At 39.0% G+C, this 26,736-nt stretch overlaps 1 protein-coding gene across 1 annotated transcript in view; it reads right to left on the bottom strand.

The window, feature by feature from the left end:
• Positions 1-26,736, bottom strand: part of LOC124161339 (aminopeptidase N-like) — a 73,944-nt gene that overhangs the window by 20,880 nt on the left and 26,328 nt on the right. The window contains exons 2-6 of the mRNA XM_046537656.1: positions 18,976-19,274; positions 13,141-13,379; positions 12,297-12,554; positions 2,399-2,563; positions 1,524-1,655 (exon numbers count right to left, since the gene is read on the bottom strand). Of these exons, the coding sequence (XP_046393612.1) occupies positions 1,524-1,655; positions 2,399-2,563; positions 12,297-12,554; positions 13,141-13,379; positions 18,976-19,209 (1,028 nt within the window). The 5' untranslated portion in view covers positions 19,210-19,274. The remainder of the gene's footprint in view (positions 1-1,523; positions 1,656-2,398; positions 2,564-12,296; positions 12,555-13,140; positions 13,380-18,975; positions 19,275-26,736) is intronic.

The following is a 26,736-nucleotide window of genomic DNA, read 5'->3' as shown; positions in this document are numbered from 1 at the left end:
CTTTAGTATTAATGTTCCATTACGGTGATTATATTTTTAAAAAGCCTTTAAATTGAAAAAAAAATCAACCACCAACTTAAGCGTAGATTTTATTCAGCAAGAGGTCAGTCGCTAATCAAATGCTCAATGACGCCAATTATATATTGCATTCGAAAATTGTGCCTCTTAATCTCTTGCTTATAAGTAATCTGCTTTTATGGAAAGATATATCTCTGAAAATATTAAACTTTCTAAAATATTTTATGAACACGACTTTTTGGAATTTATTTTAATAACTGCTTTTTTCAGCAGAGTTGGACCCCTACAAGAGATAATTCATACTGAACGTATCGGTCTTTCATTCAAATGGTGGCATTTACACGATGAAAGATGCGATGGTGGTTGGCGTAACATGGTGAAACTCCTTAACCTTTGTGCATTCTTAACCTTTGTGCATCACGATTAAAGAGTTCAGGTTTTATCAGCTGATAGTATTAGGGAATTCCTATTGGTATGTACGCGAGTATTTGAGATATTATGGGCAAAATCACTTGGTGTAAAGCCCTCAAAGAATTAACCGGTGGCTTTTGCGATTCACTCACGTGGCGCTGTGCACACGATTTGGACTGCTTGTGGCATCATATGCTCAGAAGTTCATACCACCTTATCCGGTATAGTCCTCAAATTTCCATTGGGAAGAATGACGCTCGGCAGTTTAACTGACTATAGCACTCGACCCGAAATCGCGGGATCCGGGTTCAAATCCTGGTATGGAGAATGATTTTTTTCTGTGTCGATTTTTCGCACAATAGGGTAGTTTCCTTCATCAAAGAAAACGAAATGCATTGATTGCGATTCCTTACCCACCATTAGTGTATTTATAATATACAAATTATTTGGTTTTAGAAATCCCAGTTAAGACGAATGGCAATGGTCAATTTTATTCTCATTTGAAAAAGGCCAGATTGGCGCCCATGCTATTCCACTCCACGTGACGTCACAGAGACCTAGTTTTTATACGAGTGGATAGGAGTTTTACATTGTCTGAGATTACCAATGCATGCATGAGGCACAGAGCTCAGGGAAACATCTCTTAAATATCACCCATTAAAATTACCTAAGTTCGGAAAGTTTCCTTCGTTTGAGAGGGTAATAATAATCCTTATTTAAGCCAAGCGCTACGAGCGAGCAGGGTACTCAGCTACCTGCTAGCATCCTGCGTCGTATCAGCGCTCAAAGCCTCGCCCCAAGGTCACCTCACTTGCGGCAGCGGGAACCAGAACGACGTCACACGGAGTTTTCCCGGCATTCATACTTACCCGTCGCGTTTTCTCGCGCTTTAAAATTTCACTTTTCGTTTAATCGCGAAAAATACGATTAGATATCGTCATTCGAAAATCTAAGAACGTGAAATGCGTACTATAAGAGTAATAATATTTCGATTTAGGCAATAAAAAATAATAGGAAACCACCCTATTTGTGCATTGCGGGTTACTCCGTTAAGGTATCACCGTGGCTAGTCCCGGTATATTTAAATTACTTACGTGGAGTTTTGCGGTACCCAGTGCTGTTCCATGGAAGTGCTCTCCGGCGCCACTAAGAAGGCCAGCAAATAGGTAGACATTGGAGGTGATGGCTCGTAGTGATCCCATATCCAACCCTTTGTGCCGTTCATTCTGCAATTTAAAGGAACCAAAACATAAAAGAAAGAAATATGAAATGCATGCAATCGTTTAATGACCAATGCTCATTTTCGTGGAAGCAAAATGAAGCCGCTTAAAAAACTACACTATGGTTGACTTGGGATTTTTTTCTTCAATAAGCTTCAGTGACATATTAAAGTACAATAGAGCAGCTATTTCTATAGTAATAGGTTAGAACATATCAAAATGCTGATGTGAGTCCACAATTTTTACTTCATTGGGATTTTAGGAGCGTTAAAATACTTCAGAAAAAAATTAAACTTGGGGTGGCAATTTTTATTTAATTTGAACCTTTCTACTTGAGAACCTGTGTTAAGGATCGTGTTAGCAGGGTTTCCCGACTGCTTTAAAACATTTTGTAAAAAGATCGTTTTGAGAGGTAGAAAACTGGGCTTTTGGAGCATAAAGAAATCACTTATTTATATGCATTTACCAGTGCACGAAACCATTCCAAAAAATGAGAAAACCATTTCAGAGTAAATGACTATGCAAAATATCAAGCATGTTTTGACAAGTGAATGAAATTTTGCTGTTGTGGTTTTAAGTCACGCAAATCGATGAAATGTAGAATTAGGTTCTGGTAAAAACCAGACTAAAGTTTTCGATGCTTAACAATAAGATGGATATAATTAGTTTTTACAGCTATCTCCTCGGGCGAGCTTTTCTGAACTTGTGTCAACCTCGCTTACGAGGGTCCATTCAGAGTATTTACTCACGAGGAGGTTGAAGGGGTGCTCCTCAGCTTCCTCATGTTGGACAGCGAGAACCCCGAGGGTGGACGGGCGATGTTCACGATGAAGGTGGCCTTGAACCCGGGCTCGTCGAAGCACGGGAACGCTGCACGGGCGTGCGTGGCCTCAAACTGTGTCGTCGCCACCCACCTGAATGGAAGAAAAAGTACAAATAATTCTAATGCAAAGCATCTCAGCGTGTTTAACAGCTATTGCAGAAATGGAAGAGAAGCCAATCTTTCAACAAAATTCCCTGAATGCGATGCTTGCTTTTACGTTTTGTTTCAAATGTCGACGCATTTATTGTTAAAAATAATCTCATTCAAGAGCAAATTATACTGTTTAATACTAGAATCATCCTTTAGGACAGGGCCAAACTCGCCATTTCCGAAAGTAGCGATTATATGAGCGAGAAATGATCAGTGATTGCATGGGGGGAATTAGGGGCATAAACCTCTCCTCCCCCTCAATCCTAAAAATAAATAAAATATTTGTACACTGAGAGAACAGGTTTGGATGCTACACCCTAAACCCTTTTGGGCGGGGAGATTTGGATGCGCCATCAAGAATCATGCGACGTCAGAACTAACTCTTTGGATGTGAGAACCAAAGGCAAAGAATGTCACACCAAACACGTCCAGTCATCGTCCTTTGGATGGGAGAACCAAAGTTATGGTTAGTGCACTCAACCGGTTTAGGTACGAAATCTAAATCTATTGTTACGCGCTCTGGTGGCAATCTCATGAAGCTCTCTAGCACCCGCAGGTCTGTGTTCAGCCGTGGAAGCCGTAGACACGTGTGGACTTGTTGTGAGCAAAACGGGCGAACTCTGCTGCCGCTTGTGCTTCGTTGCTCTTGCTGCTCGAGATTATGGACGAGGGGATGGCGAATTTCTTATCGAAGGCTGGACTTGGAGCCTATATCCATGTGTTCGCTGGTAAGTTGCGAGTTGTTGTTTATTCTCACGGCCATTTTGTGTTTATTCTCACCGCCATGTTGCATTAATTCTCATGCCCGCACTACCACCCTTTGCTTTTGAGTTCTTCATATTCCCATTGTTATCTCTATGTGCTTATTAAAACAAAGTTCAAACTCTCAGATCATATTTTGTCGGAAGTGCTGCTGTGCTTATTAACATTGACCTTTATTTATTGAGGTTAAATTGTCTCACGTTTCTTGTATTTCCCGATGATATTTATAATATGTTGTGATTGTATTTTAATAATATTTTATTTATTGGCATAAAATTTGGTAATGATATTAATTCACTGTGTTTTGTGCACTTTTTATGATATTATAACGGTGGATTCATCGAGAGCCTTGCGGAGTGATCATCGAGAGCGTTGGCACGGAGTTTATTGACGAGGAAAGGAGAATGAACAAGAAGAGATTGAGAAAAATTGTGTGTTTGGAGTGAATTTTATGTAACTGTGTGTTTATATATTGGAAATAAATGTTCTTTCTAGTGTTCTACAAATATGGATATTTATTTTTCCACCCGCGCATGTTACAATATGTTGAATTATGTGATAATAGATATTATGATAATCACAGAGCTAGGTTTTCTCATTTTTTAGTTGCACTGTCTTAGTGGTCTATTTCAAAATGTGTTGAAAAAGAACAATACTAAGGTGTAGTGGAATTGAACAGGAGGGAGGAAGGGGTAGGGGCGCCATCTTTTGGGTAGGTGATCTAAAGTTTTCATTCGGCATCCAAACGTTGTTCTGATGAGCTACCCAACGCTTTGGTTCTCACACCCAAAGTACTCGTCCATCTTCTTTGGATGTAGCAACCAAAGGAGTAGTTGGAACATCCAACTCCTCATCACCCATTCCCTTTGGGTGACACAACCAAATGTATGGACAAGTCCTTTCCTTCACCTCAGCTTTGGGTGTGACACCCAAACCTACGATTCTCATATCCAAAGTGTTTTTTCAGTGTATAAATAAAATATCAGTCCAACTTCTTTGAAACACACTAATATTTCAATTTTAAATTGGCCTCTCTAAATAATTGAAGTTATTGGTTTATTTGAATCATTAACAAATCCTCTGAGGTTGCTTCATTTAAAGCATCCAATATAAATCCGGGTGTATTATTATCCGGGACGTTGCGCTGTTCAATTTAACTCTCTTCCTGTGAAATCAATTCCTAGTTACGCCTGTGATGATAATATCGCATGTGTTATCATATGAAAAATGATTCTAACCGATTCTGAGTTTAATAATCCATTGAATCTCCATAGGTAGAGGCTTCCAAAAATACCCGTTGACAAATGCCATTGAAGTGGCTCATGGTGTGATATGTTAAGTATCTGCAAATGTCAATGCAGACAAATTGAAAATTTCTTTTGTAGTTCTAATAAGAATCTCAGTGTTAAAATCTTCTTAATTGCATTAAATTTTACTTCTGGCTATTTGAAAACTTATTACCAAGTTTCTACCTTGAATATTTAATCGAAGCCAATGCCTTTGGATGTGCCACGCAGCAAAAACCTGACAAGTTGGAATTAGATCAGCATATTATCAATGTTTTTATTAAAGTTTACTTCAATCTTAGTAAACCTTCATCATAATTCTCTGCGCCGAGGCACCAATTACAGTGGAAGAATGAGAATTAACTGCCTTTCCTCTTCCTACAATGAGCGAGCAACAAGAAAACATTATTGGCAAGGCATAATACGAATCAGGAAACGCTTCTTAACTTAAAATCGTTTCCTCATAGTCCTTAAATGATTTAATGCTTCTTGTACTCTAAATATCCGGGAAGTATATATAAGAAGTATCTGTCGCCGTGAGCATTTCTTGTGGGCTCTCCTTCTTACAACTACTAATGATTTTGTGGTGAAAAAATAAGGAATTCTTGTGAAACTCAGTCTTAGCGCGGTCTGTGTACGCAATAGGACACTTAAATTGACTTTATAAATATTTGTTGTGTGAGTAATATAAGGAAATCGAGTTACATTATTGATGACTCATGCTATGTTAGTGTTGCGCGTAGTTGGTGATAAACGTGCGGTGTGGACATTACGGCTTGCGGACACCGCTAATTAAATTGGAACAGAGGAGAGGGGGATGGTGCTAGGCGCCAGAAGTGGCCTCGACTCGAGGAGCGACGCGAATTTAACATCCAGTGACTTGTGTCGAGGATGGAGACTTATAACAGTGAATCAAGCCTCAATTCACTCAATCGTATAGTTTGTAAAAAATTAAAGTAACTTCTCTAATTGATCGAGTTGATAAACTGTATTCAGAGATAATTTGTGTGAACTATAGTGTAACTAGTTTTAATTTTTATATCAAATGCATAAATATAATCGAAACTTGTTCACTTTGCCAACCGAACGATCGTGTTTACAAGATATCTTTCCATAGAAAATATTTTGGATTTAAATGGGTTAGGTATTTAATTATTTCGTAGATATTCTTAAATCACCTTAATTTATAGACTTGATATTTAAAACATCGTTTTTACTATCTCATAGTTACTTAAAAAGTTTCAATTGATAGTAATATGGATCCAAAAATATTTCAATAGAACCGTATGCATCATGCGTTGAAGTAAAATTCCTGAATGAACAGGAGAGTAACGGAAGTTAGGCGTATGGAACCAACCTTCTTCCGATGTTACATATTTTTTGATAGTTGCTCTGTAGTACTAGTGATCAACCTCCAAATTTAAGTCGACTCTTCGGAATGGAAGGGAGATTTTATGATGGGGAATAGCTTAACCTCAATTAATTTTTATTTCACCGGTGCAGTATCATTAGAAAGAAAAATATCGTTGACATGATACTTCTTTTTGTAACCCGCAGATAACCCATCGGTGATGCTAATGACGTCAATAACCGTGGGCCAAGATACGTGCTGTAAGTTTTGGGCAGTTCCAATCACACCATAAGACCCTTTACATGCAAATTACAGGGGTGAAGTCGAACATGCCGAGTTTGCTGGTCGATATGCATGCAGTGCGTTTCCTAACTGGGTCAATGGCGAGGGGGAAGAGACCTTGAAAGCTAACGAGTAGAGATAATGGATTCACGACGCGACTTCGGAAGAGCAGGGAAGGAGCCAAACGTATATTTATGATAAGGGTAACCGGCAGAATACGAAACGATCCCTGGGAGTCGTTGCAAAAAATATATGTAGTTCAAAAAAGAGGAATTGGGACAGGAAGTTGCCGAAAAAAAAAAACAGTCCAGGACCTACGACGCCTAGTGGCGGAAGCGTGGGAAGCCTTGCAGATTAGCAGCGTAAAAGGATGGATAAAATATGTCTCTCTCGAAATATAATCATATATCTGAGCAATGAATAGATTTTATCTTGAAAAGCCTTGTGTTTGGCATTGATTTAGGGGTAGTTAAAAGTGAACTCTTAATTAGCCAGAGCTATTTCTTGATTCTTATATTGGGATTCTCATCCGTGAAGGGGTACGTTTAGCGCATATTGTAGTTTTTTAATGCTTCGTCAATGAGCATAATTAATTAAAACAAATCATTCTGATATTCATTCTATTTCCTAAGTGTTCACTATTTTCCTCGTGGATTTAACTAGGGATAGGTGTTATTGAAACAGATCGCACTTCGGACGGGGATTTCTCATGGCCTGAAGAAATTTTCTCCAGAATTATTCGGCTGTATTAAATTATTATGAAATGAGTTAACTATCGAGCATCATCACTATGATGTTGAATGTGGCATTGTGAGGGTTGACGATGCTTTCTAGGGTAATATGGCCAAACGGATACAACATGGGTATAACAGGAAAAAGGGAGGGAAATATTCATGAGAAAAAGGTGCTTGCATTGAGAACTCATTATGTGTGGAACCCCTTGCTGCTGTAGCGGAACTCCATTAAGACCAGCGAAAGAGAAGAATGTACTCCTTGCGTTCGACCGCCTTGCAGATGTCCCCTGGCTCCGCGCCATCGCTACGCCGCCACCAAGCCATCATAAAATTCATCCATCCCTAACCAGCCTTGCTAGCTAAATGGCGCCTAGAATAGACTATCTATGACTTGCTGGTTCCGTCGATACTTGTGAAAAGAGAAGTCGGAACTAGATTAGATTTCAATGTCAAATGCTTCTTCTTACTGTGTAACAGAACAACACTAAATGAAATAAAAGTGATTTATCCTCATTAGGGATTGTTCAATTTCATTTAACTACCTTTTTTGAAAGATATGTTTGGCTGCCGTTTGATCTAATTTGAAAGTCTTTCACGTATATTCTCCAGACTGCGATGTTTACAATAATAAGTTACTTCGTATTACATTGTCCATTGTAAATGGTGAGATGAGTTTTTTTTTAAGGCAATGACGGAGAAATTATTTGAGTTAGAAAACAATTAACTGACGATCCGAAAACCTAGCCTCATTTCTAATTATCGCCTTTCATGTAAAAAGAATTTCTCAAAACGACCACGAAAACTTCAGACCCAATAATTCCATTACTCCTTCCAAGATAAGTACGATAATGCTGTAGTCTTGCTGAATCTCTATGCAATAAAATGATGAGACTTAGTATTCAGGCGGTTATGTGTAGAAACAAAATACTTTGCATATCAGTGAACACCCACTTACACTGTTAATTACACTCAGAGATTAATTCACGATCTATATGCTGCTTTCTACAGCATATTCACACAGTGGAACTGCAAAAAATTAGTGGTCAATAAATGATATTCAGTCCAAAATTGAACGCTTTTCGGATGAGTACACTTTTATGCTTCCTCTTCAAATTAATTGATCAATTTTTTTAACTTCTTTTCGATACTTTCAGCGCTTCAATACGCTGACGTCCGACTTTGGCATATTTTTTCCGCCAAATGTGTGAGTCGATCTCCTCTTGAGGAAATCATTTCCAGCGGTTGCGTTGCGCGGCATGTGACGATCATCATTGCATTTCTCCTTGATATCGGTATTTTAATTAAGAAATCTTCCTTCAAACGAAATGCAAAAAAATTAGATGCTCATGTAAATATTGAAACAAGTGAACAGAAAAACGGAATACGCCCCTTGCAAATGAAAACTTGTCAACCATCCCTCGCCATTAATCACAATAGAATTTCAAAAACCGCAGCGAACATCAACCAAGAGTTGCATCCCTTGAGAGCAGTGACGTCATGGCAAAATTAGCAGTGCCGGAACGCACTTCCCCAAACATTTTTGAGAAGTAAAATATTACTCTGCTTGTTCTTTTATTACAAGTTATTGATTACATTTTATTTCTTAAAAATGTTCTGTGTAAATAGAAGGAATAATAACTTTGCTATTTCCACATGGTAATTTATTGAGACCGACCATTGTTTCGATACAGCGTAACATTGTCAAGACGTAAAATTGTTTTGGTTACGAATGTATATATTATAAATTTTGAGGCAAAAATATTGATAAAAGTGTTATTTGACTATTGAGTCTTTTGTTAACCAGAGCCGGAACGGCGTTCCGGCACCATGACACCGCTGCTTGAGAGTGAAAACACCGTTCCCTGTACATTCTCATCAACCCCACATAAGCCAACCTCCCCCGTTGAACACCAAAACTCTTTTGGATCTAAGGTTTTTTTTTCTTTCGCCGACCTTATATGCACAACCTCGCGCAGCCTCCGTTCCCCAACAACAAAGAAGAGCAATGAAGACAGACACTGGGATATAAAGTAAACACCCAAGAGGAGAAGAACACCCGAAAGGTGCACTATATCCTGACCATCGCAACATTCAAGATAACAGTGATGAAGTTCACCTTAAAATCTTTCTTCTCCTTCCTCTCTGTCCGGAGACCATAAAAAACGACTTTCTCTCGCGAACCTCAACATTACCACCCTACGACATGCTACCCCAACCTTTCTATTACCCCCTCCCCTTTAGCGAATAAGACGTACCTATTTGAGGGAGAATTTGGCTTCACGTGATGCACTTGAAAATGTTGTGCTAACAGCGACACTGGTCGTGCTCAAATAAATTGGGTGGAAATATTGCAACGTCTTATCTAAATAATATTAATAACTTCCACCACATAGTCCAACGTATCATGAAAAAATCAGCATTTTAAATTTTCGATTTTTCTCTCATTATTTTCAAGCGTGGCCCACTGATAGGTTCAACGGTGTTTGGTGAGAAATGGTGGAGCAGCATAGTGAATAAAATGGTATAACTTATTGTACTGTGCACTGGTTCATTAATAATCACCACGCGCTTCGACGTTTTGGCGTCATCGTCAGGTCAACTAGAAATAACATCTGCTATTTCTATTTGACGTGATGATGAGGCTAAGAGTGGAGACGCGTAGTCATTATTAATAAAGCAGTGGACAGTACAATAAGCTAATCGCTTTATGAGCATTGTGGCAGATTTTATGGCATCTACATCTTTAAAATGTCCCCTAGTCGATCATACACGTGTGCAGCTAGTTAATAATGAGTGATTATCATCTTCCGTGTTTTAACTCAACGCTGATGTAATTTGCTCTTCCTGTCTGAAATCGTGTTCAGAGCCTGACTGCGGGTGTTGGAGAGAGAGAATGTTTTGGCTTGGAAAGTGAGTGAGGGGGGTATTCGCGATAACATCTTCTGCCTCGAGTGCAGAGGCACGGGGGGATTATTTCGTGCTCACGAGAGAGAGGGAGAGAGATAGGAGACGCCTTGTGAAGACGGAAGGCGAAGACTGCTCTCTTCCGCTAAATACTCCTCAAAACGCACGTACTAGCCCGGACGAGTTGCGAGCGCTCCCGCGGGCAGCCGGTGCTATCGCCGCTCAACTCGGGGGAGCGGGATAACTTTCGCGCTCGGCTGATCGCTTGAAATAAGTGGAGTGTGACCGTCGTCAGCTCAAAAATGCGATTCGAGCCTCACTCATCTCGTTTTTTTTTTCTTCTCTTCGCCAGTCATTTTTTATTTCCGAGAACGTGCCGTTTTTTGTCATTTTCTGTCGGCCTATTCTCTCCATATATATCTATTTGCTCTCTTTCGCCTCAAAATACGCTTGAGAATGAAAAATTGCTTTGAAATAGGTATTTCATGCTCTGAATAATTTTCGTTTTAATTTTATTAAAATGAAACCAAATTATATTTGAATCTCATTCTGTTCATCATTACAGCTGTTCTGTTATTTACAGGAAAACTAATGATGGCTGTCGAGGTATTTTTAGGGAATAAATAAGAATTTAAATGTTATTACCTCTCTCATACCAAACTATGCATGGATGGATGAGCTTAATTTTCATTACTTAGCTGCATCACGCGTCAGTAATTGTATCACTCCAGTGGTTTCCATCTGTTTCCGGGCTAGTTTATCATACTACCTCATTTATGGTGCATGATCAACTCTCAGAATAAAATTTCCTCTGCATAAATGCTATTGAGAGTGGGAAAAGCGAAAGACCTAGGGATTTACTTCATTCTAAGAACACTTTGAACTGAAATTTCGTTTAGAATTCACCCTAAGTACGGAAATCTGCGGAGCTTTTGGAGGATAATCTCAATTATTATTCTGGCAAGGCAGATGAGCGGAATGTGTAATGTACTTTATCTATTTTATACATACTGCTGTAAGGAGGCTATCTCCTGGCGGTAACATGGCATAACAAAGAATGGAAAATCTACCTAAGAGCAAACTAAAGGGACAGAAAATACACCTTTTAAATAAAAAAAACACTCTAATACGAATACCAAGCTATTAAAAAAATGAATTTGGACCAAAATAAACAAATTTCAATGCTCCCTAATGAACCACGTTGGCAACCAGAATTGAGGAACACTTTCTCTAAAAAAAAATATTTTTTTGTGGGGAAGATCTTAAAAATTACTTTAGATCATTCCACTCCTTTGCAAGAAAGAATCCGTCAAAATGTCAATTTTTTCTTCTTGAAATTAATTTTAATTTGTGATCTTTCCTCCTTATCTAGTAGGGTGGATCCATTTTGACCTATTTTCTTCCAAGCCCTCTCGTAAAAACGCTTTGTAGACCCCACATGACCTATTTATGGGTCTCATAGCTGTGACACTGTGTGGAACCCTTTTACGTCTCCTCAGAGTATTCTGGCTTGCTTCCCTTGAAATGTTTCAAGCTTAGGACGAACCAAAGTCATGTAGGCCATTTATTTGGCTTTTGTACTATCTTTAACATTTCTCATTACTCATTAGACTCTTTAACGACGACTCTCATTAAAGACAGAATGTTTTTAAACTGGAAAGTAAACTTAAGTAAAGAGAAAAGGCTTACTAATCTAGAAATGACATTTAAAAAGCGTTCATCTTTGAATATTTTCCATTTGTTTCAACACCATCATATAAATTTGGTTTAGAGCTTCAATCTCGTATCTGTAATTGGAATTTATTTTATGAGTTCTTAACCTACGCTAAACTTTCCTGGAGTATTAGCCTTGCTGGCTAGACCAGAATTATGACCACGAAGTGGACTTTCTCCAGTTAAAAAACCTAGTGCAAGAAAACAGGAAAACCAAAATAAAAAATTAATGCTGACGCTAAATAATAGATACAATGACGCCTATGCGCTGTAATGCGCTTTAGAAACGGGAATTCTTTCGAGTATAAAATTTTGCTCATTCATTGAAAAAAAAACCGTTTTCCTTTTTTATCATTCTACCAGTTTCCTTTTGTTGAAGCTCAGCAACTCTAAACGTAAGTATTTGAAACAATATTTTATTCATGTAAAGAGCAGAGGATTTCCGAATGTTTGACAGGAATTATAGATTTGCTTGTAGTTTACATGTATCTCCAATAATGTTTGATATATTTGATCTGAAGTTGAGTATGACCTGTTCAGATCAGAGTGGGGAAAAGTATTTGAAATACAGAATGACTATAATCAAACGGAGAAGGACTGTGAAGAATCCTCTATGGTAAAGCTATTCCATCATGGACTCACCTTTTGTCACCGGTCACTGCATCCTTGAAGCTGCTTCGGTAGAATCCGTAGAGGTTGTCTCTTAGTTTTCCTTCGAAAGGTATGCTTAACGTGTAGTTTCCCCCTGCTTCCAATCCATTGCCGCTGAAGTGTATTATGTAGAAGTCGCTTGAATTTTCAAACGAGTGATATTGTATCGGTATAACGCTGTCTTCTTTGGTTTTATTAGAGGCAAGTGGGCTAGATTCGCAGCTGATGAGATCAGAAACAAAGCTGGACCTAAAAATGGAGAGAAAATTCAAATAATAAGTAATTTTCTTGGAGGGCATAGAAAAATAGGATTTTACTTTATTTTTCACCGGTTATAGCTATATAACTGATAACCATAACATGTTGCATTATTTCCCGTGGTCTATTTTATCCTTCAAAAAAATTTGTTTTTCCATTAGATTTTTAATTATGAATCGACAATGTCAGGCCTATATTTCTTCAAGAGTAATTGTAAGTGTGGATATCGGTATTTTTTCTCTGGATTGGTCAAATAACTTACATTGACATTTTTTATGCCTTATTACAATCATAATTATTATTAATTGGAGTTGTCTTTCATATTATATCTTGCCTTTTCGCAACTTTCGTAACTATGCACGATATTAAACTAAAATTTTGGCTATAAATAAGAACGATTAGATAGCAGATCATGATTTGAAAATGGTAAATACGAGAGGCTTGATTTCACGGTGTTCATATAAAACTTTAAAAAGCTTTCATTCCCCTGTCTGTCACTCTCCGTAAAGTGGAAAAGGAAACTTCATCATTAGAAGTCACACGCGTGGGTCTAAATGACGAATTGTATCTTCCTCACTTGAATACGAAGACATCGCCTTGGATGATTTTGAGATCCTTGCCGACGTGCAGAGTCACGGAGCGCAGGTTCTTGGCGTCGTCGGCCACTCTGACGTCGATGTAGACCCTGCCGTCGAACGTGAAGTTGGCGTCGAAGAGTGAGCGGATGCAGAGGGTGTAGCTGGAGGGGTGGACGTCCGTGGGGAGGCGGCGCCCCGCGCCCTCCGCACCCACCGTGCCACCATCCGAAGACGCCTCCTGCCCAGAGAGAAGGAATAAAATTAGAATGCGCTCAGAAAAAAATGTCACAATTTTTAAATTAAACTATTTTTTATTGAAGGTTGGTGTCAAACGCCACACTTAATTACTTAACTCATAAAGGCGGACCTATAAGCCTGCGGCCAATGTAGATATAGACGAGCGTGAGAATATCCCAAAAAAGCCTTTTATTTTTCAGGTCAAGTATTATTAAAAGCTGGTGTAGCTTGTTCTGCACTCTTAAAGGGCAGCAGAGACTTAATTTTAACCCGACTTAAAATTTTATATTTATTCATGAATTTTTTAAAGTTCTGCTAACTAATACCTAAAACTTATTCTGCAACCTGAATGGAAGGTAGGGAGTTACATTTGGTCCCTTATATAATTTAATATTTTCGTATGAATTTGTTTGTTATACCAATATTTAATACGTTAAGCATCTAGCAATAATATAGCGTATATGGACGTACTAGGGAATGTTCAGTAATATTTCCCATAACTATTTTTCCACGGTGAAAAATAACTCCAATCATGTTCATTTGGACTCAATTTATACGCGCAATAATGATTTATTTCTTTATTCTCTTGTAAATTTGTCTTTCTCCACCCATTTTCTGTCGAAAAATCAGCCTCAATTAAGGATTATGGCGTAGATGAATGTATAAAGTAATTTACCAATTTCAAAATATTAAAAGAAAATTCACTACGTAAAGTTTCTTCATGGTGTAATATCATCTGGTCACGATTGTATTAATAATGTTGTTATCTAACGAAACCGATTGTGAATTCATAAATTGATTTTCAATGCAATTTCAAAGTTTTTATTTTACCTGTCAATTATGAAGAGATTCCACTCTTGGGTGATGAGTGATATTTCTTAAATGATCCAGCAGTTGTAAGGTTTTCTTTGGACTTATTCAGACCTGCTGCGGAATATTTTAATAGGTCATGATTAAAAACCTATAGTATGTTTGATAATTGCACGGTTATTACTTAAGTATTATAAAATCAATGGATGATACTCATTGAGCCATTGATTAGGATTGGAAAGCATTAAATTTAGAAGACATTAATTTGGCTTGACATCGACCAATATTTCGGGTTCTTCTTCACCTTTGTAATTGTCTATTGAGCTTTCACATTGAAGGTTGCATCAAGGGTGTTCCCAGGATCATAACTATGGGGGGAGGGAGCAAGCCATGGTCTAGGAGGGGGGGGGGCAAACCATATTGTGGCATTAGTTTATGAGATTATTTCCTTGAAAAAATAGTTTTATTTTAGTTACATATCTCATACTAATACATATCATTTTTCGTGAGTTTAAAGAAAATTTGTTGAATGCTTTCGTTCCCATTCAGTACTGATTTAAAGACTTTTGCGATTTTTGCTTCTAGGGGGGGGGGGCAGCTGCCCCCCTGCCCCTCGCTGAGTACGCTAATGGGTTATATCATTAAAATACAAACTTCGTAACTCGGCGCGAATTTGAAGTGTTATTTCCCATTCTTTATCTGATGCTTGAGAATTTTTCAAGGTCATTGTACATCCAATTATTTCTCCTCGCCTGATTGAGTTTTGTATTTCGAATTATTTTACAAAATTGCTCAGAAAACTCAAATGACGGAGTGGCGGAAGGAAACTAAACTTTTTTCGGCATGAAATTTAAATCCTAATATTGACTTATGACATTTAAAATCAAGCAAAACATGATTTCTCGTAATTGTCCTAACGTGTCCATTAATATAATCGGAACAGAAGCATCCCAACCATTCGGGTCTACGTCCTACTTCACTATTCAAACTTTTGATTCCTTCGCAAAAAGCCATTTACTTCCCTCCTTTTAAAATCTGTTACCATTTCAATTGTTTTCCATCTCTTCCTTTAAAATTTACTGCACTATTTTAAAAGTGTTCCATTTAGTTGAAAGTAGGTCGAGATCGTAAATCCTTGTTTGAGGATTGCATCGATTTCTTCATTGCCTTGCACCATGATACCCCCAAAATTTTCAACTGGAATCGTTAAGTTGATATTGTAATTATGTTGTAGAATATAATATTCTTACCAATTTAATTGGAACTCATATGCAAGATATTATACGAAAATTTAGGGTACACATTTAAATCACTTAAAAAAGCATTTTATCGAGCAATTATTTCATTCTCTAGTGGACAGAAAAATATTTATTTTGCATTTAAATTTTTTTCCATGCTACAACGTTAGTCCAATTTTGGTCATTGGTTTGGCGTACTTTGTCCTCTTCCGTCACAAAAGAATTTTCATCGTGGGAGTCCCCCTTGAAAAATAAGCCTGGCTACATGCCAGGGCATTCATTAAGTCTGGCCTAGATACTTCTGCGTACTTCACTGCGTGAACAACCCGCATGATACGTCATCAACGATGTTGAAACCCTTTGCCAAAGCATTAATTCGACGCCGAGGAGATGAATTTGATGTCGAAATTCGTTTCACATGCTAAGCCATAGAAAACGTGTTCTATAAATAATCAATGAATAGACTGTATTGCCCACAAATTTGATTACGGTGTACTGCACGTGTTTCAATTGTAACACAATAACACGTGTGGTACACTGTTAATAAAGTTTGTGGACAATACGATATATTCGTTGATCATTAGATGCGTTGTTTCATGACATCTCTCAGCAAAAAGTTCATTTTACCTGTGTTCAACAAATCCTGTAATTGACAACAATGAGAATAGAGGAAGGGAATAAATTGTAGGTGGGTGATGATGTCACGGCTAATTTCACGGTCACATAAAACATTTCGGCCTGGAATTACTTGGAAGATTTGAAATTCGCTTTCTATTGTTATGAAGCAGACTTCCTCGCATTTCATATCACTCGTAAGGTTTCTCCAGGAAATTGACTCCCCTCCGGGCTAACTTCAACTCTATATAAGACTTCAGAGAGCTTTCTGCATTTAGATCGCTCGATAGTAGCGCTTGGCGGCGTCTTTCGCAACATCCGACGAATTAAAACCGCCTTGCTGATGTAACACATTTATCGACCCGCCTCACACAATTCTGGCGAAAAACTTGCTCCGACTCCTAATGCTATAAATACCTCTGTGAGAATAAATACCCTTGGTTATGAGAAGGGGAAAAAATCCGAAAGTGATATGAGTGAGGAAGTACATTCCAGGAATTTGTTTATAAGATTATTTCCGAATTCGTGCTTGTTGTAAAATTCTAAGAAATAAAAATATAGATATTCCGATCGTTTAACAGTTTAAAATATGTTCTCGAGTGAAATAAGTGCATTGTATAGGGAAAGTTTGTCTTCTAGTATTATTTGAGGAATAACATTGGATTAAAGATAATTTATAATATATTAATGATTACGATAATTTAATATAAGTTTAGACACTACCTTGGTGTGCAGTACTTGAAAACAAATATTAGTTTTTCAGGGCTAAAAAGATTCTCTATTGCATTAAAATTTAATTCTGAATCAGCTGCTAGTGATCTCAAGTCACAGTGACCTCAATACCTAAGAAGTTATTCTTTTGGGCACGATCGAAGTCCATCGATGAGACCTTATATTGTTTGCCACCAGAATGCTTGAGTTTGAATGTTTCGTCCGTCAATTCCCAAGAATGTTATACAACCTCTCGTGTGCATTTATTTGCTCTCTGCGGTAGCGATTCATGCCTAAGGCGACCAGTGATTGGAGGACGATCATGAGGGTGTGTATGCGGGCGGGAACGTTAATGCAAGGTGAAGGTGTGGTTTTCGAATCATTACGTTCGTATTCACCTTGTTTTGGGTAATTGTATTTGAAATGATTTAGTAGTTGGATGGAATTGCTAAGATCTTTGTTGTTCCTTTACCGAATCAGAATATTGTGTTACTACGACGCTCTAGAGGACGAAGTCAAGATGCTGAGATTGCGTTTGCTAAAAACTATCCATTACTTACCTTCAAAACAATAATGCTCGTGGATAATACACAGATCCCGGAGAGAGAGTGAAAGCAGAGACCTTCGGGTTTCCATCTTGTATCTGGAGTTCTGCACCAGGAATTTTTAAGTCAGCATCTTTCTTGCGGACATTTTACTTATTACCGGGTATTTAGGACTGTGTCTAAAGTATTTTCATTTAATATACCCAACGGCCAAAGGTCTTGCCATTCGGAATTTTCACGAATAGAAAATCTGTAGAACATTATTATTGTTAGAAGTTCCAAGGACTGAGGTCTAGTTTATTACTGACTATTTGCTCCTCTAAGATCGATGGATATTTAACTATTATCATTGTTTCGACAAAAAAAGTCGGTATGAGGAATGATAGAGAAGTGCGTCAACGACCTAATCGTTCGAAAAGGATCGAAGGGGTTCACATAACGCAATCCATGCAAATTGCGGCGTGCAAAAATCATTCTACGAACAGAGTAGGTACTTAGTTGATACTGGATTTTTAATTAGAAAAACCATGGTAACTACCGCGGTTGAATCGAAGGCCAAATTTTTTCTTTTGGGAGACTTCTCCATTGCATTTTTATCACATCTGAATAATCAACAATTAATTCACACGAGAGCATTATTACAAGAGAGCCCTAATCTAGGTTTTTCTTTACGGATAGGCGGGCAAGCTGGTGGTTCTAGTGAAAATCACTAGTAAGTGACCGAATTAGGTGTAAATTGCAGATTGAGGATAACTTAGGAGAAAAGGGGCTATGGTGGGTGTGCGCACCCTGACTGGATTAGCCTCAAAATCCACAGTGTGTTTACTCTCACCTTAAGACTGAACGAGGCTTGGAAAAGAATAAGCATTGGGGTTAGTATATCCAGGATATGATCTACAGTTGAGCACATTTACGCTGTGAGATAAGGGAGGAGAAAAACTCTGTGCGCCTTCGTAATGAAAAGAGCCCAGGGGTTAGAATCCCGTATGGCGGACCGAGCAATAGACTTGAAGTGTTCCATCACAGCACTGTACACATATCACCCAAGCAGGGCTTCCTATGAATGATCTCCCCCACCGCTGGAATGTGAACCCGAGGCCAGCACATTAGCTATCATACAATCCCTGTCTCCGCTACTCTGGGAGGTTTTTCCACATAGCAGTCGAGAAAGGATCGTGATTCCACTGAAATAGCAGTTGCTGGCTTTTAGATCCGTCGCCGTATTTGAACCCGAGCCTTCTAGATATGCAAATAATACGTTAGCTACCACTTCAACCCCATCTCTGTTGTACCAAGAGGTTTTTTCATATCCATGCTCCAGTTTGACTCTTCTAACGGAAATTTTGGTCGATGACGACTTCATTGAGGAAAACAAGAAATTAATGCATTCTCGATATGAAAAACTAAATTTATCTGCACTTAGAAAGGTGATAAAAGAGAACAAATAAATATTATAACTCCAAATTTCACTTAGTTGTGTATTTCACCAAATAATACTTCAAACAACTGCAAGGGGTCAACATTATTTCTCTCGAGATCAGCGTGGTTGCAGTTATAACCTTGTCACACCAACGCAACGACATGGCACCCTATCAAGGACCTTGACCTACACTGTAAGGAAACGTTGCGATCGCAGAAATTCGAGCCGGGACCGTCTGGTAGCTGTTATAGCACTCACCTGGTCCTCGAGGGAGAGCGAGGAGACGAACTCCGCCTGGTCCCTTGGGCAGGGCGCGTAGTAATAGACGAGGACGCCGGTGATGGCCGCGGCGGCGATGGCCAGCAGGAGGAATAGCGAGCCCTTGGCGTGGCTCACGAAGCACCCGCCGCCCCGGCCGTACTTGATGCTAGGGTAGTCCTCCGTGATGAACTCGGCCCTGCTCCCCGTCACAGACATCTGCGAAGAGTTCATCCTCGCGGCGTTGCTCCTTGCGCGACGGTCGGCGCGTCGCGACTGTCCGTCTGCGCCGCCGCCTCCTGCCGGGGGAGGAGAGAGAAAAAGAGATATCGTTTTTTTATGAAGCAAGTCTCCTTTGCGGTTTTTTGTCTCTCTCTCTTTCCTCTTGAGTGTCGCGGGAGATACTGCACACTAGTATGAGAGCGAGTGTGTGAGCTATGACGGGAGCAGCAGGTGGTTTGGCCGGAAGGGGTTGGTGGTGTTCGGAGGGGTAATAAGGAGACAAGGGTGGGATGGGGTTGAGGGGTGGTGAGGGAGGAAGGGGGGCCTAAGGGCGCCGATCGAGCTTTGGGAGAAAGTGAATTCTTCCCCCCCACCCCCTCCTCTCTCCCGCGCTCCGAGAATCGCGGATCGTGAAGGCAGTCAGAGTCGCCGGCGACCTAGCGCTTAATCCCATGTGTTTATACAGCGACCCGTGTCGTGGCCCAAATATTGATACTCCAGTCGACCTTGCTGAAGGGACAGTGGCCAAAATTTTTTCGAATGGGGTCACGCGTCAGCTCGTTTTTAAAGCGTGTTGTTTGCGGAGTACTGTAGCAATATACTAATGCGCCCGATACGTACGTGTGGACGGTGAATGCAATGAGGGAACGAATCGATTGAGGGCGTGGTTGAAATTGCTCGTCATTGAAACCATAATTGCGAACAAATTTCCAAAAATAAATGTAAATTCATTTGTTTAGTTTTCATTAATAAATTCTTACCTGCTATTAATTATTAAAACAAACATTTTTCGCAATTTTAGCTTCGAAAAGCCATCCCCCACTTTCTGCACGTTTTTAAAAAAATCGGCGATAAGATGGCACACATGAAGTAAAACTCAAATATATTATCGAGAGAGAAAAAAATGCGTTTCGAACTCTTGGAATTAGCCTGGTTTATTAATTTTTCAACTTTTTTTTCAGTTCTTTGAATTTGCATTTTTTTTAAATATTTAACATTTTGTATACAAGAATACTAAGGTTATATTCGGGTTCATCGCCTAAAAACACAGAGTGATGAAGTATTTTCAACTAAATAATCTTATATAACTAAACATTTTAACTAAATCTTTATAATTGTTAGCTTTTTCAATTAATTACGGAGAGCCTTTTTTTGAGGAGGCAGGCAAAAAACGCTAATTTTAAAATGGCGCTGGGGTCTAAATGGTTTGTCGCAGGAAAAAATAATGTAGGAAAAAATTTGCAGGAAATTATATGTGCTGTCATTTTTGACTGAAAACCCATTCCTTAACTAATAGTGTCCGAGTTATAAACAAAGCTAAAAATGTAACAACTTTTAGTCTTTTAAAAATATTTTTGCAATGCATGTCACGAAATTTTAGTTACGAACAACATATTCAAATTCAGTAGCTCAAAATAGGGTAGAAGGATCTCAACTACCCCATGACTTTGCTGTTAAATGTACATCTTGAGTGGAGTTTTAGACCAATTCTATGTTTAGAGTAGAAGCGAGATGCCATCGTTGTGTTATCATAGCGGTCAACTTATTGTTAGACGTTAAAAACGAGACTTAAGAGTAGAGCATAATAGAGGGCGTGTCGCAAACAGTTAAGAACAGTTGCAAACAGTATGGCATTTATGATTTTAGATACGCCTATGAGCTGTCTTAAGCTAGGATTTGCGATCATTGCTTGTATGGAAAAATATGAAATGTGGCTGGTGGAAGAGAGATTTGACTAAAATTATATGGCGAATTTAGCCTGAATCAAAGTATTTTTTATAATGTTTGTGCAACTAATTCCCGTGACTATTAGTATCTGTGCTACGGCGTTACCCATTTTTATGAATCATTATAGCCCCTAAAAAAACGCAATTAAAAATAATGCTTCAGGATGGATTGGAATGATGGAGATTGCGACGAGGCAGCCATCGATCTCTATGAGAGGAATGTAGGTTCGAAGATTTTCATGGCGTTTATCAGATGATCTATGTATTTTTTATCAGCTGACAGTCTGAGGACATGGTGAGAAAATTCAGTTCTTCGAAAGGAATGTATGCTTTTATAGGTACGATCCAAGTAGCGCAATAACCTTGTGGAATTGACGTGATTATTATATTTTTTAATGAATTGTCCTGAAGTGATGTATGTGTGCGTGCACTATAGGACGTGATAATGAATTAAGACCATAATTAATACTTTTTTCATTTCTTACCTGTCTAAATACTCAGGTCGTAAGTTCAATTTGTTCTGGTGACCCTTACTCGTTTCGTGTTTTCACTGTTCATATTTCAGTGGATTTACTCGAAGTGAAATGTTAGGGACACACCCCTACAACGTTTGCTTTTCTTTAGAGGTTTCAGGACGGGACAAACCAATATTATCTACAATGGCCGGGGGACAAAAAATGTCCAGTTGTGGCTAACTTACGCATATAACGGGTAACCTTGAAGCAAATTGTGAACACGCTTTGTATTTTGTCATAAATAACGGCATGAGTTAAAGAATGAAGCCAAAACTATTGAGCGATAGGTACCATAGCGATTCAGCGGCGTCCGTTATGAACAATAGTGTCACCTCGAGGAAAAATTGTGTTGGTCTCAGTCGTTGAGAGACCTTCACTGATGCAAAATATATGAGCTCCCATTGATATAATTTTCAAAGGAGAGTGCAGAATGACACGGCTGCCTGAACATGAGTGAGAGATAATCAATAAACCTTTTTTAAGCTGCGCCTTAATTCGCGTGCATAATTCTTTTGCCTAACCTTTCATGCCACTCACGGGATCTGGAAGCAGTCGACCGATCACCGCGAGTCGTACAATTACATTTTCTGAAGTATGATGAGTATTATATAATATCTTAGCAAAAAAGAAAATTGTCATAAAAATGACGTAAAAACGCTACCAATAGAGTTAACGGTGGCGACTTTGCTTAAGAATTTTCACTTTTGTTGGAGATAATGCAGTTTCTTATTGATTTAGTTCCGAAAAATAGTGTTTATGTAAATTGCGATGTAAGTTTTTTTCTGATAGATACATTATATAGCGCCGTGTCATTTAGTTGAAATTTTATGTAAATTATTTTTCATAGGTTCTAATATCGCCAAATTTTTTCACGGCAGTCAAATTTATTTTCTAAATTCTCTTTACAGACCTTGGGCGCATTCGTCTACCTTACGGAAGGAGGCTACGAGAGACTTAGTTATGTCACTAGCTGGTAGGAAGCGAAAAAGAATCGCAGTATATTATTTCCCAGTAGAAATTCCCTTCTGCAGTTAGAAGAGGCTCGGAGGAAGCGTGGTGTGGGCCAGACCCTCGATCGCCGTGCACTCGCGATTCCGCACAGCTGCAGGTGTCGATCACGCTCCGAGGGAAGGAAGCCCTACTCGCACTCCATAGACGGATGGCGAGTGGCCGTGCACTCGACGAGAATGGTCACGCATCCCTCGCCTCACGCTTCTTATAATGCTGCAAGTCGACAGACGTGACGTCGCGTCCTCCTGTTGCGTCCCATTACGTCACTTCCTCAAGGTCCTAGCCTCCCCCTCTAGCATTAAACCCATGAAAAACGTGCGCGATGGTATCAGTCTTTCTTGCTACGGCAAAATCTCACGCTGTTTTTGAAAAACACGCATTTTGATGAAATCGAGCCGAAAGGATGTTGAATGTTTAAATAGGGTACTTAAAAACGACCATGCCATATCCAAACAAAATATCTTGTATGCTCATGTATTTATCCATTACATTATTTGTTTTTAAAGTATCGGGTTCGTAATGATACTGTTTCAACATTCCTACAAAATTGCAACATTTTTAGCTTGGAAAAGTCAAACATTTACGCGGATAGACGGAAATATTTTGAAATGTCACAACAGTATACATTCTCTTCGAACGCCGGTGAAGAATGATAAACTACTTAATTCACTAAAAATCGTTCAAATCATCAGAACTTTTTACCTTTTTCAGTACGCACCAAAGTGTCGAAAATTAAATCGTCTGTCGCATACTTCCGCAAGAGATAGCTGCGTATTTACACAATTTACTGAGAACGAGAGCATTACAGTCGTATTGTATAATTCTTATTTCGCCAGAGTATCACTCATTTCTACCTTATATCCAATCACATTCTGTTTATTTCCAGCGAAAAATTCATGTTAGTAGCGTTTGATTTCAGAATATTTTGCATAAAATAAGGGATTTTGTGGAATTGTGTAGAATCTCGTGTGTTACAACGCATCGAGTGTCAGCGAGAGATCAGAGCTATACTCGCACGCTCAACTTTCGTATCAATTCCACTGCGTGCTTACATCTCCGTTACCTCACCTAGCCTTAGCTGTTCTTGGCAAGCATCCTTGATGAGGACACAATGATATGCCTCAGGAAGATACATAGATACGTAGGCATTAGTTTTTCACATATCTTATACCTATCTCTTGCTTGGAACCGAAAAAAATTAACTACTTGGACATCCTCTTTTAATTTCGTGCTTGTCAACGTTGCGGGAGTACCTTAAATCGTAGATTTAACTGTATAAAATATATCGGATGCATTTATACTTTTTTAAATTCATAGAACCTAGGAGCTTATATATTTTACTTTGCTTTGGGTTATCTAACGGTTAAAAAATACCTGTTTTCGGTTGGGTTCATTGGATGGTGAAGTTCAACGTCGCAGGGGCGCAGCTAGGAATTGAGGCAAGGGGGGGTTTTAGGTACAACTAATACTGGGGAGTTACGGGATTTGGAATACCCACCAGGGGAAGTGGGAGGTGGGGGGGGGCCTCCCCCAGAAAAATTTAAGATAAATGGTTCAAAATGGTAAGTTTTACGGCCTTCTGAGGGATATTTTTATAATCCTTACATTATTCTATTAATAATATTCGTCCAATTAAGTAAAATGGATTAAACTTTAAAAATTCTCTGAGCTCTGGGGGGGTTTATCCCCCAAAATCCATCCCTCGCTGCGCCACTGCAACGTCGAGTTTAAAAACATTTCATACGGAGTACAATTTTTTTTATTTAAAAGTGAAATTTGTATTTCGCTGCATGTTAGACGTTTGAAAATTGATTTTTTCGCTTTGACTCACCAGAACGGCCGCGAAGATACATTGATGCGTTAATTTAACGTTTATGGTGCCTTTTCAAAAAGGTCTAACTTCTCGAAATAATCTCTTAGGCGGATCAGAATATCACTCTCCTTAAGTTTATGACACCAAATTATGAAATAACTAAGTAAACAAAGTTTACCACAAATATTTTGTTTGAAAAATATCCATGTAGATGACCTGGCACTAAATTGGCGTCTGCATTATTTTCATAGGTAGACAACTCGCCTTTGAGGGAAGAATTTTCGGCACGGAAACTTGTTACAAACACACCCGCGCGTCGAAATATTATACTTATTTCGCATATTTCAGCATAGAGTTCCTACGCGTTCACACAAATTACTGAGGATGAGACCAATCTTATAATTTAATATATTCCTTATTTATCAAGAGTTAGCTGATGACTAAAAACTAATTTTTAAATTACTAAGTACTTTTTTTTCCGCCGTCTTTTACAGTTCATTTTAATTTGGCGTTGAACTGGTATAAAGGATTCAACTGTGTCAGCCTCTCCATATCTCTCGACGTATCTAAGGAACACTTTCCCATCCAGCGTCGTCAGATGATAGCGGTGAGTATTATAATTTGGTATGGTATCAAATTTTTCACATTTATCTTTTTCATGGATCTTGGTTTCTAATTAAGCTTTTAAGTTTCAATAATAAGTGATACCACGTATACATGCATCACTAAGAAGACACTGGACTGGTGTGACTGAATGAAACGTAGGTGTTCCTAATGCACACTTAAAATTAACACTCCTACCACTAACATAGCTTAGCAAATTTACTAGGCAGACATGACCGGAACAATTTTAAAAGCACGAAAAATAGCGCTAAAAGAGCTACAGCGTGTAATGAAAATTTTTAACACCTAAGCCAGCCAGTTAAATAAAACTGGCATGTTATCATGATCAATCACTACCCTTTATAAACATTTCGATGTGCTTGTTTCACTGCCAGTTGATTTAAATTTGAAATCAGTGATGTTCTGTTCCACCCATTCAAATCACCTGAAAGCAAAGCGACTTCTCTCGGGGCCAAAACCTCTTGTACATTTCATCACTTACATGCGCACATCCGCCAACGAACATCCTTTTGAACCGACACCCTTTTGTTTCATTCTCGTAATAGTGGGCCGCTCGAAAGGAGAGTCTCTTCGAAGACACCGACAGCCGAGTGCTTTTCTTCACCGATGTGACGCGGCCCCCCGCCGAGAAACGGAGGAGGGGTCGGCCTTCGTTACGCTTGGGACAGGGGTGATGATGACTCAGTGCGCTCGGTGGGAAGGCACGCTGTTGGGGCCCGCGATTTCAATGCGGCGTCGGCGCCTACTTGCTCCACACACCCTCCCTCATAGGTGAGTACTTACGTGTCCGGGAGCGGTGGTGATAAACAGGTCTCGTGCGCAATCGCTCCTCTTTTGTTTGCCTTCTCGCGTGTGGGAAGCACGCTCTCTCATGAAGCTAAAACCTCGAGATGACGGAGCTCCTTATCGAAAGCATTTTAGTGCCTCAGTATCCTTTTTTTTCACGCTTCATGGAGGCGCTTCCTGCGTTCATATGCTCATCATTATTATTTAGTGGCTTTATCTGCTTTACCATTACTCTCTACTAATGTTACTATTCTCGTAAAAATAAACTTGATTCCTCTGGAGAAGGCGGAATGCTGGTACCTACTTAATTATATGTATTCATCAAATACCTCTAATTGCGGATAAATTTCACACCTAAAATTTTTCTGTCCGTGGAAATGTGATTAAGTACGTCAACAGGAAGGAGTATTGTTATTGATGAGGATAGCACACATCCGGACCGAAGTCGGAGTCATGTAAACTTCACACATTGTGGGGGGTGGCCAGATCATTATCCTAGGCCAACTCGCAGGTAGACGTTTGCTTATTTGGGAGTGTCGAAAGGCCTCACGTGGACCTTAACCTGAGACCCTTCGCTCAGCATCTAAGCCCTCTACCCATTGGGCCACCACACACTCAATTTGATCACAAAGGTTACTAAATTTCAGTGAAATGCTGTTTATCGATTTTAAGTCGTACTTTACGTGTGCACCTCACGCCATCCAAATGTATCATTTTGAGTCATTTTAATACAAAATTGGTTGATTACATATTGTACTTCGTCTGGTGGAATAAATTGATTTTCATATCAGACCTGATAAAACTGATGCGATGGATTGAGATAATAGTTCATCTTGCAATTGTATTGCATTGTAATATGTAGGGGAGAATTTAGAAATAGTAATCGCATTAGCGAAGGAGGCATTCATGAACAGGAAGAAGCTTCTGAGAGGATCGTTGTGTAAGAGTTTAAAGAAAAGGTTAATGAAGAGTTTGATCTGGAGTGTAGCTCTCTACGGTGCGGAAACGTAGACACTGAGGAAAGAAGACGAGAGAAGATTGGAGGCATTCGAGATGTGGGTAT

This window comes from Ischnura elegans, chromosome 1, assembly GCF_921293095.1.
Source record: "Ischnura elegans chromosome 1, ioIscEleg1.1, whole genome shotgun sequence".
Lineage (NCBI taxonomy): Eukaryota > Metazoa > Arthropoda > Insecta > Odonata > Coenagrionidae > Ischnura > Ischnura elegans.
The sequence above is the reverse complement of the archived record's forward strand: the minus strand, read 5'-3'. Positions and strand labels throughout refer to the sequence as shown.